At 39.1% G+C, this 17,904-nt stretch overlaps 1 protein-coding gene across 2 annotated transcripts in view; it reads right to left on the bottom strand.

The window, feature by feature from the left end:
• The window catches only part of Trim9 (E3 ubiquitin-protein ligase Trim9), a 117,255-nt gene that overhangs the window by 11,530 nt on the left and 87,821 nt on the right, over nucleotides 1–17,904 (bottom strand). For both annotated transcript variants that reach the window (XM_018004638.2, XM_018004639.2), the window contains exons 2-4: nucleotides 405–500; nucleotides 211–342; nucleotides 28–129 (exon numbers count right to left, since the gene is read on the bottom strand). In XM_018004638.2, the coding sequence (XP_017860127.1) occupies nucleotides 28–129; nucleotides 211–342; nucleotides 405–500 (330 nt within the window). The remainder of the gene's footprint in view (nucleotides 1–27; nucleotides 130–210; nucleotides 343–404; nucleotides 501–17,904) is intronic.

Here is a 17,904-nt window from a genome sequence, read left to right as displayed (position 1 = left end):
CTTCATATTTTCATTAGCTTAACGCACCTGCAAGAAGGCAGCGCTGTCCGTCTCCTTCAATGCCTCAATGCAGAACTGAATGAGTCCCGTTGTCTGCTGCAGTTTGCCCGTGCAATTCGATTGCTGATCCTGTTGGGAGAAAGTCGAAATGAAGGTAGAGATTGCATCCAACCGGAGAGATTGCATCATGGAGCAGCAGCAGCTACTCACCTTTAGTATTCTGATTTTGGTATCCTTGTCCATGCGAATCGCCTCGAGCAGATACTCGCGTCGGTCGTGTATGGCCTGAATGAGCGCCTCGCACTGGGCGTGCACAAGACGCTCGAACTCAATGCAGGATTCCTGTGCGCAAGTAATTAAAATCAACAATTTGCTGCTGGAAAATGTTCACGTTCTCAACTCACGGTTACTTTGTCGCTCATGCCTTTGAGCCGCTGTATGAATTCGGTTGTGGAACGTGCCTTCTCCGACAATTGTTGCAGATTGTGTGAGAGCTCCGTCTGCCGGGAAGGGAATACAAAAGGATGACATCAGTGACGAGCCAAAGCCAAAGCCGAACAAAAAATATATAATAAAAGGCAAGAAAATGCAATGGAGTATTGTGAGAGTCGTAAAATGTTACGACTTTTTTATGAAGTGCCATGCGGCGGACTTTAGTCACGCCTGCGGCAGCGCTCCTTCTTTTTTTTTACAACAGACTCTATATACATATGTATGTATGTATATATATATACAAAATATATGTTTAATAGTTTTTCAGCTCGTGTCATAGTCAAGGACTGTGGCATACACACAAAATGAATTACATGCCCGCCGGGCAACAAACACAGTTCCAATTCCAATTCCAATTCCACTTCCAACTCCAATTTCATTCCCATCAAATGCCCTCCAAAATGTTACAAGAGTACAAAACCTCATTTGTATTTTCCGATAGCAACAATGAGAGATTATTGTTGCGGCGGCTGCAACATTTGCACTTGACATTGACATGCAGCAGCAACCATAGCAGCTACAACAACCACAAGAGCAACGGCAGCATTTGGGCTCAATTTACATTCGTTTACAATTACATTGCGTATACGCCAGGCGTTGCACGGCCTGCTGCTCAACAATTTCAATTCATTAGCATTAAAATTGTTTTAGCTACAGCACTCGTTTCCTCTTCCTGCGCCTAGGTAATGAGCCCTGCCGCCTGCTCTGCTCTCATCATTGTTGTCCATTGCCGAGCCGTGCTGCCCCGCGGCCTATTCGGCATTGAAACGCTGGCCCCGCCCTCTGAGGCACGGCGTGACATCAGCTCTCACAATTATTTTAGCTTCCTGCGACACGAGAACGAACCGGAGCCCGAGCCCGAGCCCGAGCCCAAGCCTACACTGTCCGGCTGCTCAAGTGTTTGCCAGGCGACCCTTTCTGCAGCACACCCACTCACCCCCTCACTCTATCGCCTGAAGCATTTGGATGCTTTTCACTTTCCTGATGCCACCCTAACGGGTGACGGCTGTATCTTGTTTTGTCAGACCTGGCGTATACTCATTACCTCATTTGTTGCATCTTGTTTGTTGATTATTTTATTTTATTCTATTTGCCATTCGTCGCTCTTCTGTTTGCCTTTGTCGCATCTGCGTTTGCCTTCACAATTAACTCTCGCCTGGCATTGACACTTTGGGAAAACTCACTCAAGTCGCAAAAATTTAAATTCTTTAAATTTTGCAATAATATGGGTTCTGTCTACACTTTATTTGCAAGCTTGCTTAAGCATGTATAAATATTTATTTTTATAAAAATTTACTTCTTTTGATAAAACTTTTAATTCAGGCTCAAATATTTATGCAGCAATATGTAAATATAAGATTAGCTGAAGTTATGTGAGGTAAAAATTATGACTGATATTGAGTGGAGAATGAATAAACAAATAAATGAGTATTTTTGCTTTGAATTTCTCAGATAACTAGCTGTCGATAAGAACTACAACAGCTGCTGAAATATATTATCGGAAATACCATCACTCTTGTTGTATCAGATTTCCTAAGTACAATTTATTTTTTAATTAAAAATAATAATTTAAAAAATAATTCTTAAAGACATATGGCATTTTTGTTTAATATTGTATATTCTAAAACAAAAACAGCATATAAAATAAAATGTTTTCATTTAAAATTTAATTTATTTGTTAATATATTAATTTATTCAAAAAATATTCCAAGAGAATTACTTAAATAATTTTGAGAAATTTTTGGTTGCTTTAACATTTAAAGTTGAAATTATTTATTGAATTAATATCCTAAATAACTCATCAAAATTTACAAGCATTTGCCACGTGCAAAGTTAATTATTGTTTATCAAAAATAAGCAGATATAATTATTTTGTAACCATAAAAACTTGTGTGCTTTCATTTCAAATGAAGATTTTTAATCAAATTTCCCAGAATTTTATCTAGAGCTTCCGCTTTTATAAGCACTATCAATTGCGTTTCCTCCTTAACGCTACTTCAAAGTCAGCAGAAAAGATTCTTTGGCCATAATCTCACCCTCGGCAAAAGCGTTTTCTATAAACCAACGCAGTTTCATTTCATTAGCTGCCGTAAAAGTGTTTTAAATAATAAATGCATATTACATGCTTTTATAATTCCCGCAGCTGAGGGAAAACAAATTTCAGGAACCCAATTACAAGGAAATATTTTGTAGACGGCCAGCTCTCATTAGAAGCGCTTGGCAAATACTTGTCCACGCCGCCCCTCCATCCCCTGCGGGGGGAAACAAGGCAGCTTATGGCGATTACATTCATTAACTGAATGCCAGACCCATTTCCAATCCCAGACACAGGGACAGACAGCAGGACGGACAGACAGTTGAAAGAGCGCTGAAAAGTCGGCAGTGGAAAAGCTGCTGCTGCAGCAGCGTTTAAAGTGGTTGTCTGGCCAGTGCTGGAACGGTGGTTGGGTGGTTGGGTAGTTGGGTAGTTGGCAGTTGGGTGCTACTGCATTGAAGCTAGCTAAAGTGCTGGCCAAGAATGCGCAACGCGCGCGGCAAAGCTGTTGAAATTTAATCCCTCAAGGGTTGCTTCAACGCGCCGTGGACAATGCACCAGATGGGAGGCAAATGCGATGCGGGGGCGTGGCGTTTCGTGATTTTAAAATATGAAGTAAAAGCTGAAAGCCAGCGCCAGCTAATGCCTAGCGTCTGTTTTGCATTGATAAGCTGACGCCATGCCCCAACTCCTGCCCCAACTCCTGCCACCCCCCCATCCATCTATTCAAATATTACTGTGCCACTCGCTTTTGCTGCTTCTTCCTGTTGCTCTTTTATGACGCATCATCAGACGAGAGGGGAAAAAAATGAGTCGAGTATCAAGTGCGGACCATGGCTACGGCTCACTGGCTCTTGGCCATGGCTTTTAGCAGACAGTAAAAATAATATGACATGTTTATGCGCCGCAGACACGACGCCACGCGAAGACATTCGCAGTTGCCACGCATGCAAATCACTTGGATGATGTATGCAAATAATTAAAGAGCCTCCAGTTCCAAAAGCCCGGTAGGGCCCGACAGGCACCACTGACACATGGAGCAGGCAGCAGCGGCGCAAATAAATTATTAAGTTGTTAAACTGCCCAAATAAAAACGACAAGGGGAACAATAAACAATTGCCGTCGTCTTAATACAACTTGGGATATGACACACGGATAATAATATGATGACAAATCTGGTATACATTTGCGGAGCTCTATTAAAAAGAAGATTGCATTAATAATTTAGTTATTTATTTAAAATTAATGTAAAATTGAAACTAACTTCAAAAGAAACAAAAAGAGAAAAGAACTTTGTATCGATAATTTATTTAATTATTTATTTTTTTACTTGAGATTACAATTAAAGCTAACTAGAAAGTTAAATTAATTTTATATTAATTATAATTCATAATAAATAAATCAATAAAATTTCTATAAAAACATCTTTATAATTGAAAAAATTCTTTAAAAATATATAACAATGCTATTTACATATTTGCATTTTTAATATGATTTCATTTTTTATAATATTTATTTATATTATTTTCTTTTTTGATATGAGGTAATACGTATTCAATCTCTAGGAATTCAATTATTTTTGCTATTAATTATTTAATTTTAACAACTGAATTTAAATAATTAGGAATATTAGGCACCTTATTAAATTACATTACATAAATTATAAGTTAATTCCATGTTAAGAAAATACATGCAAACTCATATGTAAAGCTCTAGCAACATATTCAAATGTAAATGAAATTTAAATGGCTCAAATTGCTGCCAAATAAGATAATTTTCAATGAGGCAAGGTAAAATCGCAAGCAGGACTCGGTCGTTGTGGCAAATGAAATGCAAATGCAGTCGCACATGACAGGGCACAATTTGTAGGCAGCAGCCAGGCCACAGAGGAACAGCAGCAGCAGCAGCAACAACAACAACGACAACAACAACGTCGACAACTGGTGGCAACACGCACGATAAGCTGCTTGCCTCGCAGATAAAAATCGCAGACTTTGTGTCGTCTGCAACGTCGTCGTCGTCGTGCAGCTGCAACAGAAAATTGCCTGGCGCCAGAGCAACAGTTGCTGCTGCAATTCCCAGCTATTGCTGCTGTTCTAAGCAGCGATTATCAACATAATGTGGCCAATAATTTAGCTGCTCCACAGCGCTGTCTATAAATAAGACACGCGAAAATGTCGTGCCCAGTGGGCAGAGCTCATTAAGTGCGTTGTTGCGGCCAATAAGCGAAACGAGTTAACATTCTAAATATGCACCAAATTCAAACGAAAACAAGCATTAACGAGTCAAAGTTCAGCTCATGTTGCAAGTTCGCTTCATATGGACCCACATGATGATGAACAGCCGTGGTTGAGGAGACGTGACAACGACTTGAGCGCCTGCCGAACAGGTGGCCAGCCAGCTCGCGCTTGAAATACAACGCATTGCGGCCATAAAAGAGCCAGCTGATATATGAGCCGACTTTAAGTAGCTCGCATTTGCGGCCAGTCGCTGGCCATAAAGTGCGCAATCGGAGCCCGCTGGCTGGAGGTGTTGAGGCCTTCGCGCACAACATAAATATTATTAACAACAATTTCGTGCCACATGCAACACGTGGCTGGCAATTGAGCTGTTGTTACTTGTGGCCAAAAATTTGGCATGCCATTTAATGGACTGCAGCTGTACGCATCAGGGTGACTCACAAAACAAGTCGCATTTAAATCTATGCACATATATGGCCCAAACAGCTGTTGGCCATTAGCAAAGCTCATTCAACTGGTTAACGACTTGAAGGAAGTGCAATTAATTGAAGCATGAGCTGCCTTGTGTGGGACTAATGAAAAAAGTAGATGGGAAATATGATAAGTACTTTGTGTACGAACTGGGAATTATGAGTAGAGGGTAGATTATTATTATTGTAATGCACTCAGAGAGTATGTGAATTTTTAGTTGAAAAAAGACGAGAGTAGAGAAACTAAAAAGAAATATATATATGTAAATATATTTTATATATTGTTTATTACTTACATTATATCAACAAAAGACTATAAGTAATAAAATATATATAAAATAAATATATATTTTTGTACCCGCTTTAGTTTGCCTCTCTGAAGTCATCAAATTAGTTCTAAGTCATCAAAGTCTCTGAAGTCATCAAATTAGTTCTAAGTGCATTACGAATTTTATTTGGATTAGATTATGAATTTCTAAGAGCTCACATCATGCTCTTCAGTTATATATTACAAACAAATAGGGACACTAAAATTGAAACCAGAGATTGATTTACTTTTTACTTTTCTCATAGCGAAGCAGCCAATGCGAGCAATGGGTATATTTGTTTTATATTCCAAGCAATTATTATTAATATATCATTTTAGAAATCCATTTTTATTTATATACAAAACAAAATATTTATATTTAATTAACACTGGATAAACTCTAGCATTTTCTCTAATTTTCTAAAGTCAACTTAAAGCCATGAGCCACCCTAATGCGCATTCACACTGTTCACACTTTAATCAAATGGAAGCAATAGAAGCGCCAGCTCTAGTGGATGCCCACGAAGCTGAGATGCCTCTTTGCCCCTTCAGCCGGTCCTGCTGCCCCTCAGCTGTCAGGTAGTTTCAAGTCTGGCTCATTGCGGGCTTCATTCACAGCTCTGCTTCTTATTTATTTTCTTTTCTTTTTTCTTCATTTTTGGCCTGGGCTCACGCGCCTGTCGACCAACAGCAGACGATAAAAAGCTTAAAATATAACTTACATTCTGACAAGATATGAATTTTAAATGAATTTCGCAGCGAGCGTTGATTTATGCCATGGATGGAAGCGACGTCGATGGTTTTTTAAATTGGATTATGCCAGAACGAGGGTCTGTCGATCTTTCGGGTATGATTTGCATGCCAAGTGTCACTGTAGTTGTTGTAGCTGCAGCTGATGTTGCGATTATAAATAAGTCGAATGCAACTTTGGACAGTTCGATGTCTAATTAATTAACAACTTCACTAAGGCAGAGTCTTACTTCAGTTGCTGTCAGAGTTTGGGGTTGATCAACCGCAGACGAGCAAGCAAAGAAAACTCGATTTGATTGGGGCTGCTCAGCATTTCTTTGCCACAGACACATCAGAGACTGAGGAAAACCGCAGAATCGAATTTGGAAAACGCATATGGGACATGTGGCAACAGTGATGTCATAGCCAAACGGAACAACTGTTATAAAATAACAATAATAATAAGAATAATAATAACAACAGCAGAGCACGAAGCAGTAGCTGAAGCTGAAGTGGAAGCAATCCAAATATTTTCATGACAAATTTAAAATAACAGAGCCATGAAGTGGAACACGTTGCAGTCGTGTCCAACAAATGGTCAAAAATAACTGTATATGTATATATATGGGGAGTGGAAAGGAAGTGGAAAAAAACAAGAAATGTGAAGAAAGAGGAATGCTAAACACCGAAGATGATCTGCTCTTTCAAGAAATGCATGAACTTGATAATAAGTGAGAAATATTTACATTATAGAAATATGTAGTCTGAATTGTCGTAAACAATATTATTTACTAAGATTATAAAAAAACTTAAATGACAACAGCTTGCTATAATGCAATAAAAATTTGATATTTTATATCGAATATCATAGAATATATATTCACTCAATATACTACCCCTTAGTAAGGGCATATAAAATGAAAAGAACAGTTGTAAGAAATTGCTTAGGGGCGAGAGGAAACTTTGTAACAAGTTTGCAGCGTGCAATGAAGCGCAATGAGCTAACGCACCGAATGTGGGAAACTCAAGTTGGGGGAAGTACACATACACATACATATACACATACATACTTACATTCATGCGAATCGAATAGTGTGAAGAGTTGTGCACGAGTTAGTGGCAGACGCATCAGTTGGGGCATCAAAGTCAAGTGCTGGAGCAAATCTACTTAGCTGACTGCGTGACTCATTCAGCGATACTCGTGCGCAGACACGTGGCTGCGTTTACAATTCATTATGGATGCTCGGAACGGTAATATCAATGGATCAAAATGATTGTGTAAAACCCTTTTTGCGAGGCGACTTTCGCTGACCAAAGCCAATTTGAGTTGAGTTCGGTTGCACGTTGTCATCAACCCCAAGCGTAGTGGGCCATTGTCTGCCACGCTCAGAATGCATAACGGCAACTTGGCAAGCCAACACGCTTCGGCAAATGTAAGCCACTTAATCTTAGCGTCGAGCCCGAAAGAAAGGCCAAAGGCAACAACTGAGAGACAGAAATGCATTAAGCCACGAGCAGCAGTCTGAGCAGCGAGCGACGGGCGTCTGCATCATGCGGCTGCTTCATCATTATTTGCGCATAAATTAGGATTAAGGCAGCACAGCACTGGGCGGGAGGGCGGTACGAACGAACCAGCCAACAGACACTTCCCAAGAAATCATAACCAAACTGTGCAGTGTCGGTTTCATTTGTGTTTTCCTCTCCTTTTGCCTTCTCGCAATTTTGACCTTATTTGGCCGATTGAATGGAATGTGCTGGCCATATAAGGAGGCGCTGCAATTGCTGAGAAATTGGCATCTCTGCAACTTGCTAACTAAAGAGCACATTATGCTTAGGGCTGGCTCTTTGCGAATAGTCACAATGACAGCAGTTAAAAGTTGGATTAATCTTAAAAATCATCAAAACAAATACAAGCATGTTTTTAAGAGTTTTAATTAGCCCAGGAAAATTTTTGTTTGTTTTATAGGTAATAAAATTGGTCAACAGATTATGATAGCAAATTTTAATATTTTTATATATTTTGAATTGACCTTCATAAATTATTTTGGTTGTTGAAGATATCACGGAAAATATAAAATATATAATGTGTAAAATATACAAGATTTTGATAGTTCTAAAAATATTTCGACTTAAGCAATTATTTTAGTAAGTAAGAAATAACTTATTTTAATAATGCAAAATAATGCTTAAACTATTTAGTAATTTTGACCTAAAGTTGCGAAATGAAATGAGACATAAAATTGATTTATATACAAATTCTTGGAGCCTAAATTTTGAGTCATAAATCAATTGAATATTTTTTTAAATTTTGAACTATTACTGCACTATACACACAAAAAAAAATTCTAATCTTCAATTGCTTAACTCAATAATACATATAATGTATTCCACTCTGTGCCAATTTGCAACCCTCATGATTCTGTTCCTAGTGGAAGTAGCATTTCTGTCACATTTCTGACAGTTAATGCGACAAATTGATGTTAAACTCCTTAAAAAGTACACAAATGATAAAGACATAAAGTTATGCATTCAGCAAGATATGCAACAACAAATTCGCATTTGTCTGGCAGACATTTCCTGTCAAATTAATGACATTTAGCTGTCGAAAAAGTGCGCAAATTGTTGGACAGATGTGAAGCAGCAAATTGCTAAGCTAGGGGACATAGCGCTCACATTATTTATTTTTTAGGGTATCACAACAAATGACAGCTGCTTAAAAGCAAACAAGTTCGATAGGTCAATCAAACATGAGGCACTTTATGTGGGAGCTGACGGAAGGGAACAGTTCCAGTATTTAATAATATTAATGAAACAAAACGAGAAGTTTGACAAGCTAAAAATGATAAATAATATTTTAAGAATGTTAAATATACACAAAATATTTTATTAAGTATACTCAAAATATTTACATATAAATAATATTTAATAAAATATTTATACCAATGTTTACTAAAAATATATCATACACATTTAAATTGCTCAGTAAAAATATTCTTCATACAAAATATATGTATGTATTATCTGCAGCATCATAAATCTGTGAACTAAACTTCTATTGTGTGTTTTAAAATTCAGATTGACTAAATAGCCATGACAACTCTCGATCCGACTCAATCTCTTTGTGGCATGTTTCTGACTGACTTCAACATGTGGCCAGTATTTCGCAGCATGAATTTTTCTAATCTTTAAAATATGCGAAAACAAATGCTAAAAACAAAATTTTTGTTTGTTTGTATTCTTGCGTTATCAAAGGCAAAAATAAAAAACAAACAATATATATATATATATTTAAAACTTTTTTGCTGTCACACTCTCGCTCTCTCTCTCTCTCTCTCTCTTTCTCTATCTGAATGACAGTTGCAAACATTTGGATTTTTGTTTCCTTTACGGTTTTTTGGGTTATTTGAATTATTTTTATTTTGATTGTCACAGCAGCAGCAGCAGCCGCAGCAACAGCAACAACAATAGAAATCGCTGCATTGCCCAACCAGTTTTCATTCTGTTTGTTATTGTTGCCATTGCCGTTGTTGTTGTTGTTGTTGTTGTCATGCGCATTGTTGTTGCGGTAGTCCTTCTGTTAAACATGTTTGACACGGACTCTCATGGGGTTCCCCCAGGCTTAGGCCCCGGCACCGGCACCGGCCCTGGCCCTGGCCCAACTCCAAACTCAACCGCATATCCCTTTCTGCAGTCGCATGTTTATAAATAAGTTTGACTCGACGCGACCCGCAGTTTGCCCATCCATCTCGACAAGCTGCCAACAACAACAATAACAACAACAACATCGAGAGTCTACATACAGCCCTCTGCTCTGCAGTGTTTACGAATTGGTTGCTTGACGAGACGAGCCACTGGGCTGGCACTGACAAGCCGCATACCAAAAACACATACAGCTCCCTGGCTCAGCACACAGCCGAAAGCAAACAAACAAACGTTGACAGGCCTGACAAAGCACCGAACTGGTAAGGGGGTGCGGGTGGTGCGGTGGGGCAGGCCATATCTGAGGCGAGGTAGGAATCTGCTGCCAGCCTGAGCCTGCACTCCAGCCTGATCCGTTTTAATAATTTAATTTGTATAAATTTACCAAATATGTCAACGCCTCAATCAATTTTAGGCCAATTTGGCATTTGGTTCAATGCTAATTAGCCAACGTTTCGCCATTCCATGCACTTTCGCGGCGTCGGCGCTGCCACCCAGTTGCAATCGCATTCCAGTTCCAGTCTCTGCCTTAAAAATTAATATTTATTTCGATGGCTGTGCTCGCTCTTATGGCTCCATAATTTGCCTGCTCGCATTTAATGCTAAATGCTTTACAAAGTGGCTGCCGGACAAGTCTAAATGGGGCTTTAAGTGTTATGGCTTCGGGTCGTCGCCCATTTACAGCCGACGCTTTAAGTGCTCCTCCCCACACATGCTCACCCCACTGCAGGCTGACTAACTGCATCACTCAGAGCTGGCATCGGAATTGCTTGCTTTACATTTGGCCACATGCTCATAAAGTGACTGAACATGTTAATTGAACTTTGATTTTATGGGGCGTGGCCAGCAGAGCAGGTGGCGAGAGGCTGTGCGGCAGGCCGTTGTAAAGTAAGGAAGAAAACATGTCAACAACATGAATAAGGCAATATGAGTCGAGAGCAGGAAATGGATTTTCTATGGGTTCAGCTTAGTTTCATCAGAGTTTCCCTCTGACGTGTGTGATTTATCATAATTAATATAATTTGCTAAAGGAGCTCTGTAAAGCTGGGCTGAAATTGACAGCCGTATAGGGTTTCATGTGGATTATATTAATAATATGAATACTTCAATTATTATTATTTTTAATGACATGTATTTGATGTTTATAATCTGAGACATAAAAAAATTAAGAGAAATGATTAATAAATTAGTTGCTTCATTTTAATCAGAAAATCAAAATTTGTATCTCTAACTACTAATGAATAATAAAGATAAAATCAATTTATTTTACTGTTATTTCTTAATTTCATGTGTTCATTTTTATTTTTTAATTCTTTTATATATCTCTAATTAAATTTTATTAAAATAAAATATTTTTTTTGTTTACATTCTTTACATTTTGTTTTATTTTATTTTATTTGATAATATTTATTCTCTTTTTCTTTTCATAATATATTTGTCTTTTATTTTGTATTTTTGATTTAAAATTTTTTTTTCCTTATTTTGAAAACGATTTTTTTTAAATATATATATATACATTTTGTCATTTGCTTTTTAATAAATACCTTTTTTTTTAAGTTATTCTCTTATACATTAATAATTTTTATATATATTTTTTTTTCTTTTTAATTTTTCGCAAAAAAATACCCAATTTTTATATTTTCATACATATGAATAGTGATTCTACAAATAAATAAAATACCTTATTCATTTTTTTTATCCAATTTCAGTTTCTCAAGTCAGTCCCTACTTTATTTCAAGTTTGCGCTCAACTTTCCCCATGACTCACTGTCTCAAATTCTGATGCTTTCCCTACTCTCTTTCAGCCTCCCCACACTCTGCCCCTGTTACGCTCACACCTGATTGCCTGTGATTCAGCTATAGAGCGTCCGCTCCGAATCGAAATCATCTGAGGAGCAGCAGCAGCAGTTGCTCATGTTGATGACAAACTCTCAACTTTGGTGGCAATTCCAGTGAAATCGAAGCAACAAAATATTTGCGTAGCAAATTATATTACAGCTCTCGCAGTGGCAGAGTCAAACTGTTGTATTAATGCTTGAAAAGGATTTGTGTTGTTGCAACAACAACAACAACAACAACAACTTGTTGCCTGCTGTTTGTTATCTCGTTGTTGCTGGCACTCGAACAATTTCGTTGTCGTTGGCACGAAATACGTGAAATTTTTCACTGCCACTTGAACATGTTGTTGTTGTTGATGTTGTTGCTGTTGCTGGTATTCTGTTGTCAAGTGTACAGTAAGCTGCAGACTTGCTGCTGCTGGTGGCAACACCAACGCCAACGCCAACACGAGCACCAACAGCAGCACCACCAGCAGGAGCAGCAGCGGCAGCTCTTTGCAATTGGAGCCAACCTAAACGGCCACTTGACATTTTGCCAAATTAGTTGCGCCTCGATTTTCAATGTTTGCCAAGTGTCTGCTGAGTGAGCGTGTGTGTGTGTATGTGTGTGCGTGACTGTCACGAACTCAGTTGTGTTGCGGGCGTGGGTAGCACAGTGTAGAGCGCAGCTAGTGTGGGTGATGTATCAATTTTCCCAGTTTCAAAAGGACAATGTCAAGGACGGGGATTAAGGTGAAGTGTAACAGATATACAAATTATAGCCGAGTGAAGTGTCACAGATATGGAGTGGTTAAAAGCAGCAGAGTGTTGGCAAATATAAATACGTGTATATGTATATATGTACATATATTTAGTTCAAAGTAAGATAAATCCATTAAAATATATTTAAATTAGTTAAACATGAACGTATACACGTATATGTAGTTAAATTGGTTTGTATTGATGAAAACTAGTTTGAAGAAGATGAATTTAAGAGCGACAGATGGAAGAATGAGGAATGCTAGAGAGGAATGTGGGACAGACCTACAGACACTGGTAGACAGATAGGCTGGGAAAGAAAGAGAGCGAAAGCCTATGATACAGGGAAAAAGCAAGTGTAAATAGAAATGGAGAGACTGCAAGAAGAGCCCAAATCAAAGAGACCAAGAAAAAAAGAGAAATAAGGAAACCAAAGAGAGACATGTAGATAGAGAGAAGCACTAAGACACGGAGACACAGAGAGAGAGAGAGGGAGAGAGAGAGAAAGAGAGAGAGAGAGAAACACATAGATATACAGCCCCAGATAGAAAGCGAGACAGTAAGACAGGCAAAAATTGATCAATTTTCACAAATTGGAAAGCTCTACTAGCTCATTTAATATTGGCAGAAGTAGCATAATATCATATAACCCACTCATGAGAATCGGGGAGAAGGGTACGCATACGAATTGGCATCACATTCCCTTACGAATCAACGTACGAAGGACAACTCCAGAGAAGCAGGAAACTAATTAGTACCCCGACAATATACACAGTTCCGACAATGCCTTAAGGTCGCATCTGAACTGAAAAGAATGGCATACTGTTTGTGCGATTCTCGTGATATTCGCCGCACATGCAGTAGACATACGTAAAACTAGTTTACATAACTACTTAGCGCTCAGGAAATCACAAAGGAAGAGCGAGAGAAATGCAAAGGTAAGTAGCTATACGAAAGGTCTTTGACTCCCTGGAAGTCTTTCAGCGGCGACAAGGACTGACTTGAGCCTTGTGCTGAATGCAAATGCAACAAATGCAGCTGCTGCCACAATAAACAAACATCTCCAAGCCGCTGCTCCGAGCATATGACAAAAGATAATGATGGGTTCTCAGCTGAAGACGTGTCGACGCATCGCCATGACAGCCAGGCCATGCATTTGCCACGGCTGATTTCCCTCTTGTGCCACATCATAAATTAAAAAGTAGCGCAAATTAAAAGTAACTTTAGCCACGCCCCCTCCCCACCACACACACGCAGGAGTGTAGACAAGGCTTCGTCTGCGGCTCGTTGAACTTGCACACGTGCTGGTTCCGCTGGGGCTGGACGGAGGTGGAGGGCGTGAGGTGGGGTGGCACCTATGGCCACCTATGGGAATCCATGTGAAGGCACGCCAAAGTCAAGCAGCAAATTTTCGGTCGATGCTGGGGCGCTGCAATGCAGCCAAGTAAACATTTTTAATTGCATTTAAATACGACATTTATTTGCATGTAAAATTAACGCGCATGCAAATTACTTTGTGCCGACGCGGCGGCAGCAGTCAGCAGGCAGCATAAATATTGCTAGCAGAGCAGAGCAGAGCAGTGGGAGACGGTAGTGTAGAGAGGGTAACGAGCAGAGTAGAGCCAACACAGACAGACAGACCAGCTGCGGCTCCTCTTCCTGCTGTTGCTAGTGCGGCTGCTGCTGCTGCTGCTCTCCGCCTCCTGCTGCTACTGCTGCTGCTGCTGTTGCTCCTCCGTCCCCTGCTGCTACTGCTGCTGCTGCTACTGCACTATGAGCTGAGGGACTCCGCTCTGCCAACGATTTAATGTTTTCATTGGGGTTGCGTGGGCAACGTCATTTGGGCTAGAGTACTGTACAAACTGAGAGATACTCTGTCATAACAAAAGTCAGAGAGAAAAAGTCTTAACCTGTAGTTTCTTCTCGATCGACTCTGGTTTCAATTCCAAAGCATTCTTAATCTCTTAAGATAAATGGGAAGCACGCTGCGAGTGGAGAGTGTGCTAATATGCCCGCTCTTACGAATTCATAATTCACTCAAATGCAAATGACATTCTTATTGATCTCTTTGATAATGTACTCAAATGATTTGAGAATTTTGTTTACTATGTATTTATTGCATAGTTTCTGAATATTTTTATGTTATATTATATTATCATACATTATATAAACTCATGTTTACTTCTGGATTTAATCTATGTATATATCATATAATTATTTTTTTCCCCACCTGTCTATTTATCAATATAAAAATATATTTATAATTAATCGATCGAACTCAAATAATATCAAAATTTACGCAAACATTTCCTGCTTTAAGCATACCCTATAGCTAATCTTGGGTGAGGGTATCTACAACAGTTTGTGCGGTTTTTGTTTTGCTGTTTTCGGCGCCCGCAGGAATTGTGGGCAGCTTTGTTGTGTTCTCCACTTTTGATTTTCTATTTGGCTTCACTTTGTGTCACATAATATATATATGTATATACATATCTTCAAGATTTCTGATTTCGTGACATTGAATTCGTTTTGGCTGGCAGCGTGGGAAAGTTGAGCCAGCTAATTGAGCAACGTCTAAGCCAAGCTGGAGCTGAGCCGCTGGCTAAGCGGGTTAAAAGTGTTAGATGACAAATGTGCGCGATGCTCGTGTCCGTGGCAACAAGGCCGCTGGGCTGATGGCTCTCGGTTTATCTAAGCTGAGTGAATGTCGAGCAAATGCAATTTAATAGCCATAAATAGGCAGCCAAGCGTTGCAATGAAGACAGCAAACGCACGTTCTTAGTGCACAGAAGTGGGCCAAGCATTCGGGCCATATTACGTGTCAGAGTGTGAGTGTGCGTGCGTGTGTATATGTATGTAATTAATTGAAATTTGCAATGTGTCAAAATAGCATCCGACAGTTGCCTGGCAATTATATAATAATTATTACTTGATCTGACAATGACTGACAGCTGTCTGAAAGCAGCGGCAGCGGCAGTGGCAGAGGCAACGGCAGAGGCAGCGGCAGAGGCAAAAGCTTGCCTGCAACCAAATGTTGCACTCGCTCATTATTGTCTGGCAGTGTGCTGCTGCTGCTGCTGTTGGATTTTAATTAAAACTTTTGCACGCATCGTCAGACAGCAACAAGAATCAGCTGTCAAACGGAAAACCAACAAGAAATTTGGCTTAAAACCAGGAAACAAGCAGCTGATGAAACTGTCAAGAAACTGTTTATGGCCCACTGCGCGATCCCCCTATAAATGGCATTTGAGTCTTCGACCGAACATGTTTATGTTTATCTTGGCGCCTACAGCTCACATTTGTGTGTATGTGTGTGTGTGTGTGGGTTAGTTGGCCTGTCGCAATTTTCCATGGCTCACTGTTGCTGCACCCGCTGTGAAAAAGGTGAGGACGTGACCCGCTCGAGCCTTATTCGGCTGCTGAGGGCGCGTGTTGCAGTCAATGCCCAGATTTATGGCCAGTTATTTTTGCGAATTTCTGCAATCAAAACGAGCTCGTTTCGCTCTGCGATGCGGGGCAGATGCTGCCACTACAAAAGGTTAGTTATATAAGCCGAATCCTAAACAAATCAATTGGGCTTTGAATGAGCCCAGGCAGGGATTTCAGACTTAAGTGTCTGCGTTTGTCAATTCCATATAATAATATTTTATAATCTATTTTAGTTCGATAATTTTACAAATTAAATGCCTTAAGGGTGAATTGCATACATTTAAATATTCGAAAAAATAAATATTTTATTTGTAGTAAAAAATTGAACATTTTATGTATTTGTTTTATTTATATATATTATTAATTTTTTTTTTTTTTTTTTTTTATAGATTATACAAGTGCATATATTTATGTATTTTCAAAATTGGTATTTTTTATATAGATTATTTTAATAATTATTTTAATATATTATTTTTGTAATATTTATTCAGCATATATTGCACATTTTATATATATTTATTTTTTTTTTTTTTTCTTTTATTAGGATGTATATTTTTATTTGCTGTTTTCAATTTTAATCTGTATCAGTTTTCATATATTTTGTACTCCTCCTATTTATACATATATTCCATAACTATATCTATACCGCACTCAATACTTAGAACATCCGCGCAGACCGACAGCCTTGACAGTCCTAACTAATTGTTCCGACATACCTCAAATACATTCACCTCACACTCAGCAATTTTTCACAATTAACTAAAACATAAAAAGAAACAAAAGCTGAAGGGGAAAAAATTCTTTTACAAAAATATTTTCATTCTGTTTTCTTTTCTTTTTTCGTGGGCGCCGTTACATAAATTCAACTAATTGAAAATTTTCACGAGCATAAAATTATTTTGCCGAGCAGCCAGTTAGGCCTCATTAAACATTTCATAACAAGAAGGCAGTGAAATTATGTACCTACGCCGAGATAACGAAGGAAAAGAAAATATATAATATGAAATATTATTTTTAAAGCAACCCTCGCGCGGCGTAATCGAAGTGTTAATGAGACACACTGAGCGCATTCACTGGAGAATTATGGAGAAACTAAAAATCTTGAATGCACAGCGCGACGAAGGGGAGGAAGCGTTGAAAAATATGAGCGTCAGACGGGATGTGTCAGCAGCAACCCTGAGTCTCGGTTTTCAGCTGCTGCAGGCGGGCAGGCGGGCAGGAGGCAGCGTCGCGTCGTGGCACACATCTGGGAATCGTTGTCGACGTGTGCATTACAAAATGGGATAATGTGCAGCAGCCGACGCGACGGCAGCGACGCTGGCAGCGACGCGTGCGCGCTGCAGTAGCTGCTTATCCTGATCCTGGACGCGACAGATGTTTACCAAATTGATTAGAATTGAGGCTGAGCGAAAGCTATTGAATCGGGCATTGAGTGCCCATTATGGACATGACCAGGGGTGGCTGATCCAAAAGGGGGACGCAACTGCACTTTTGCCAGCCTTTGTGCTCCGTTAACGATATATATATAGGAAAAGATTAATGAGATTGGCAAAAGCTAAAGTCTTATTTATAGTTTATTAAACCAAATTTTAATGTTCTGCAAAGCAATTGCGGTTAGTGCTGCCTTGAGCAGACGCAGCCCAGGCGACTTACAACAACAAGTCGTATACATATGACAAATGTGTCTAGCCATGAGGACGTAAGGAAAACTCACGAAACATATGGCAACGCTCTAGATAACGCCATACAGTCGCAGGCGTTGTGAGAAGAAAATACTTTTCACAAGTTTTTATACAAAATAGATATATATAAAGAGGGAAGAAAACAAAAACAAAATGCATATTAGAAGAACTCCCTCCGTTCGCCTGAGTAGCGCTTTCCTTACTTTTCGTTTCCTGTCGGGTTTTTCTGTGTGTGTGATAAAGCGCAC

The sequence above is a fragment of the Drosophila arizonae genome, chromosome 3 (assembly GCF_054131065.1).
Source record: "Drosophila arizonae isolate 15081-1271.41 chromosome 3, UAZ_ARI_1.0, whole genome shotgun sequence".
Taxonomy (NCBI): Eukaryota; Metazoa; Arthropoda; class Insecta; order Diptera; family Drosophilidae; genus Drosophila; species Drosophila arizonae.
Note: the sequence above shows the minus strand (reverse complement) of the source record. Positions and strands in the feature narration are given on the sequence as shown.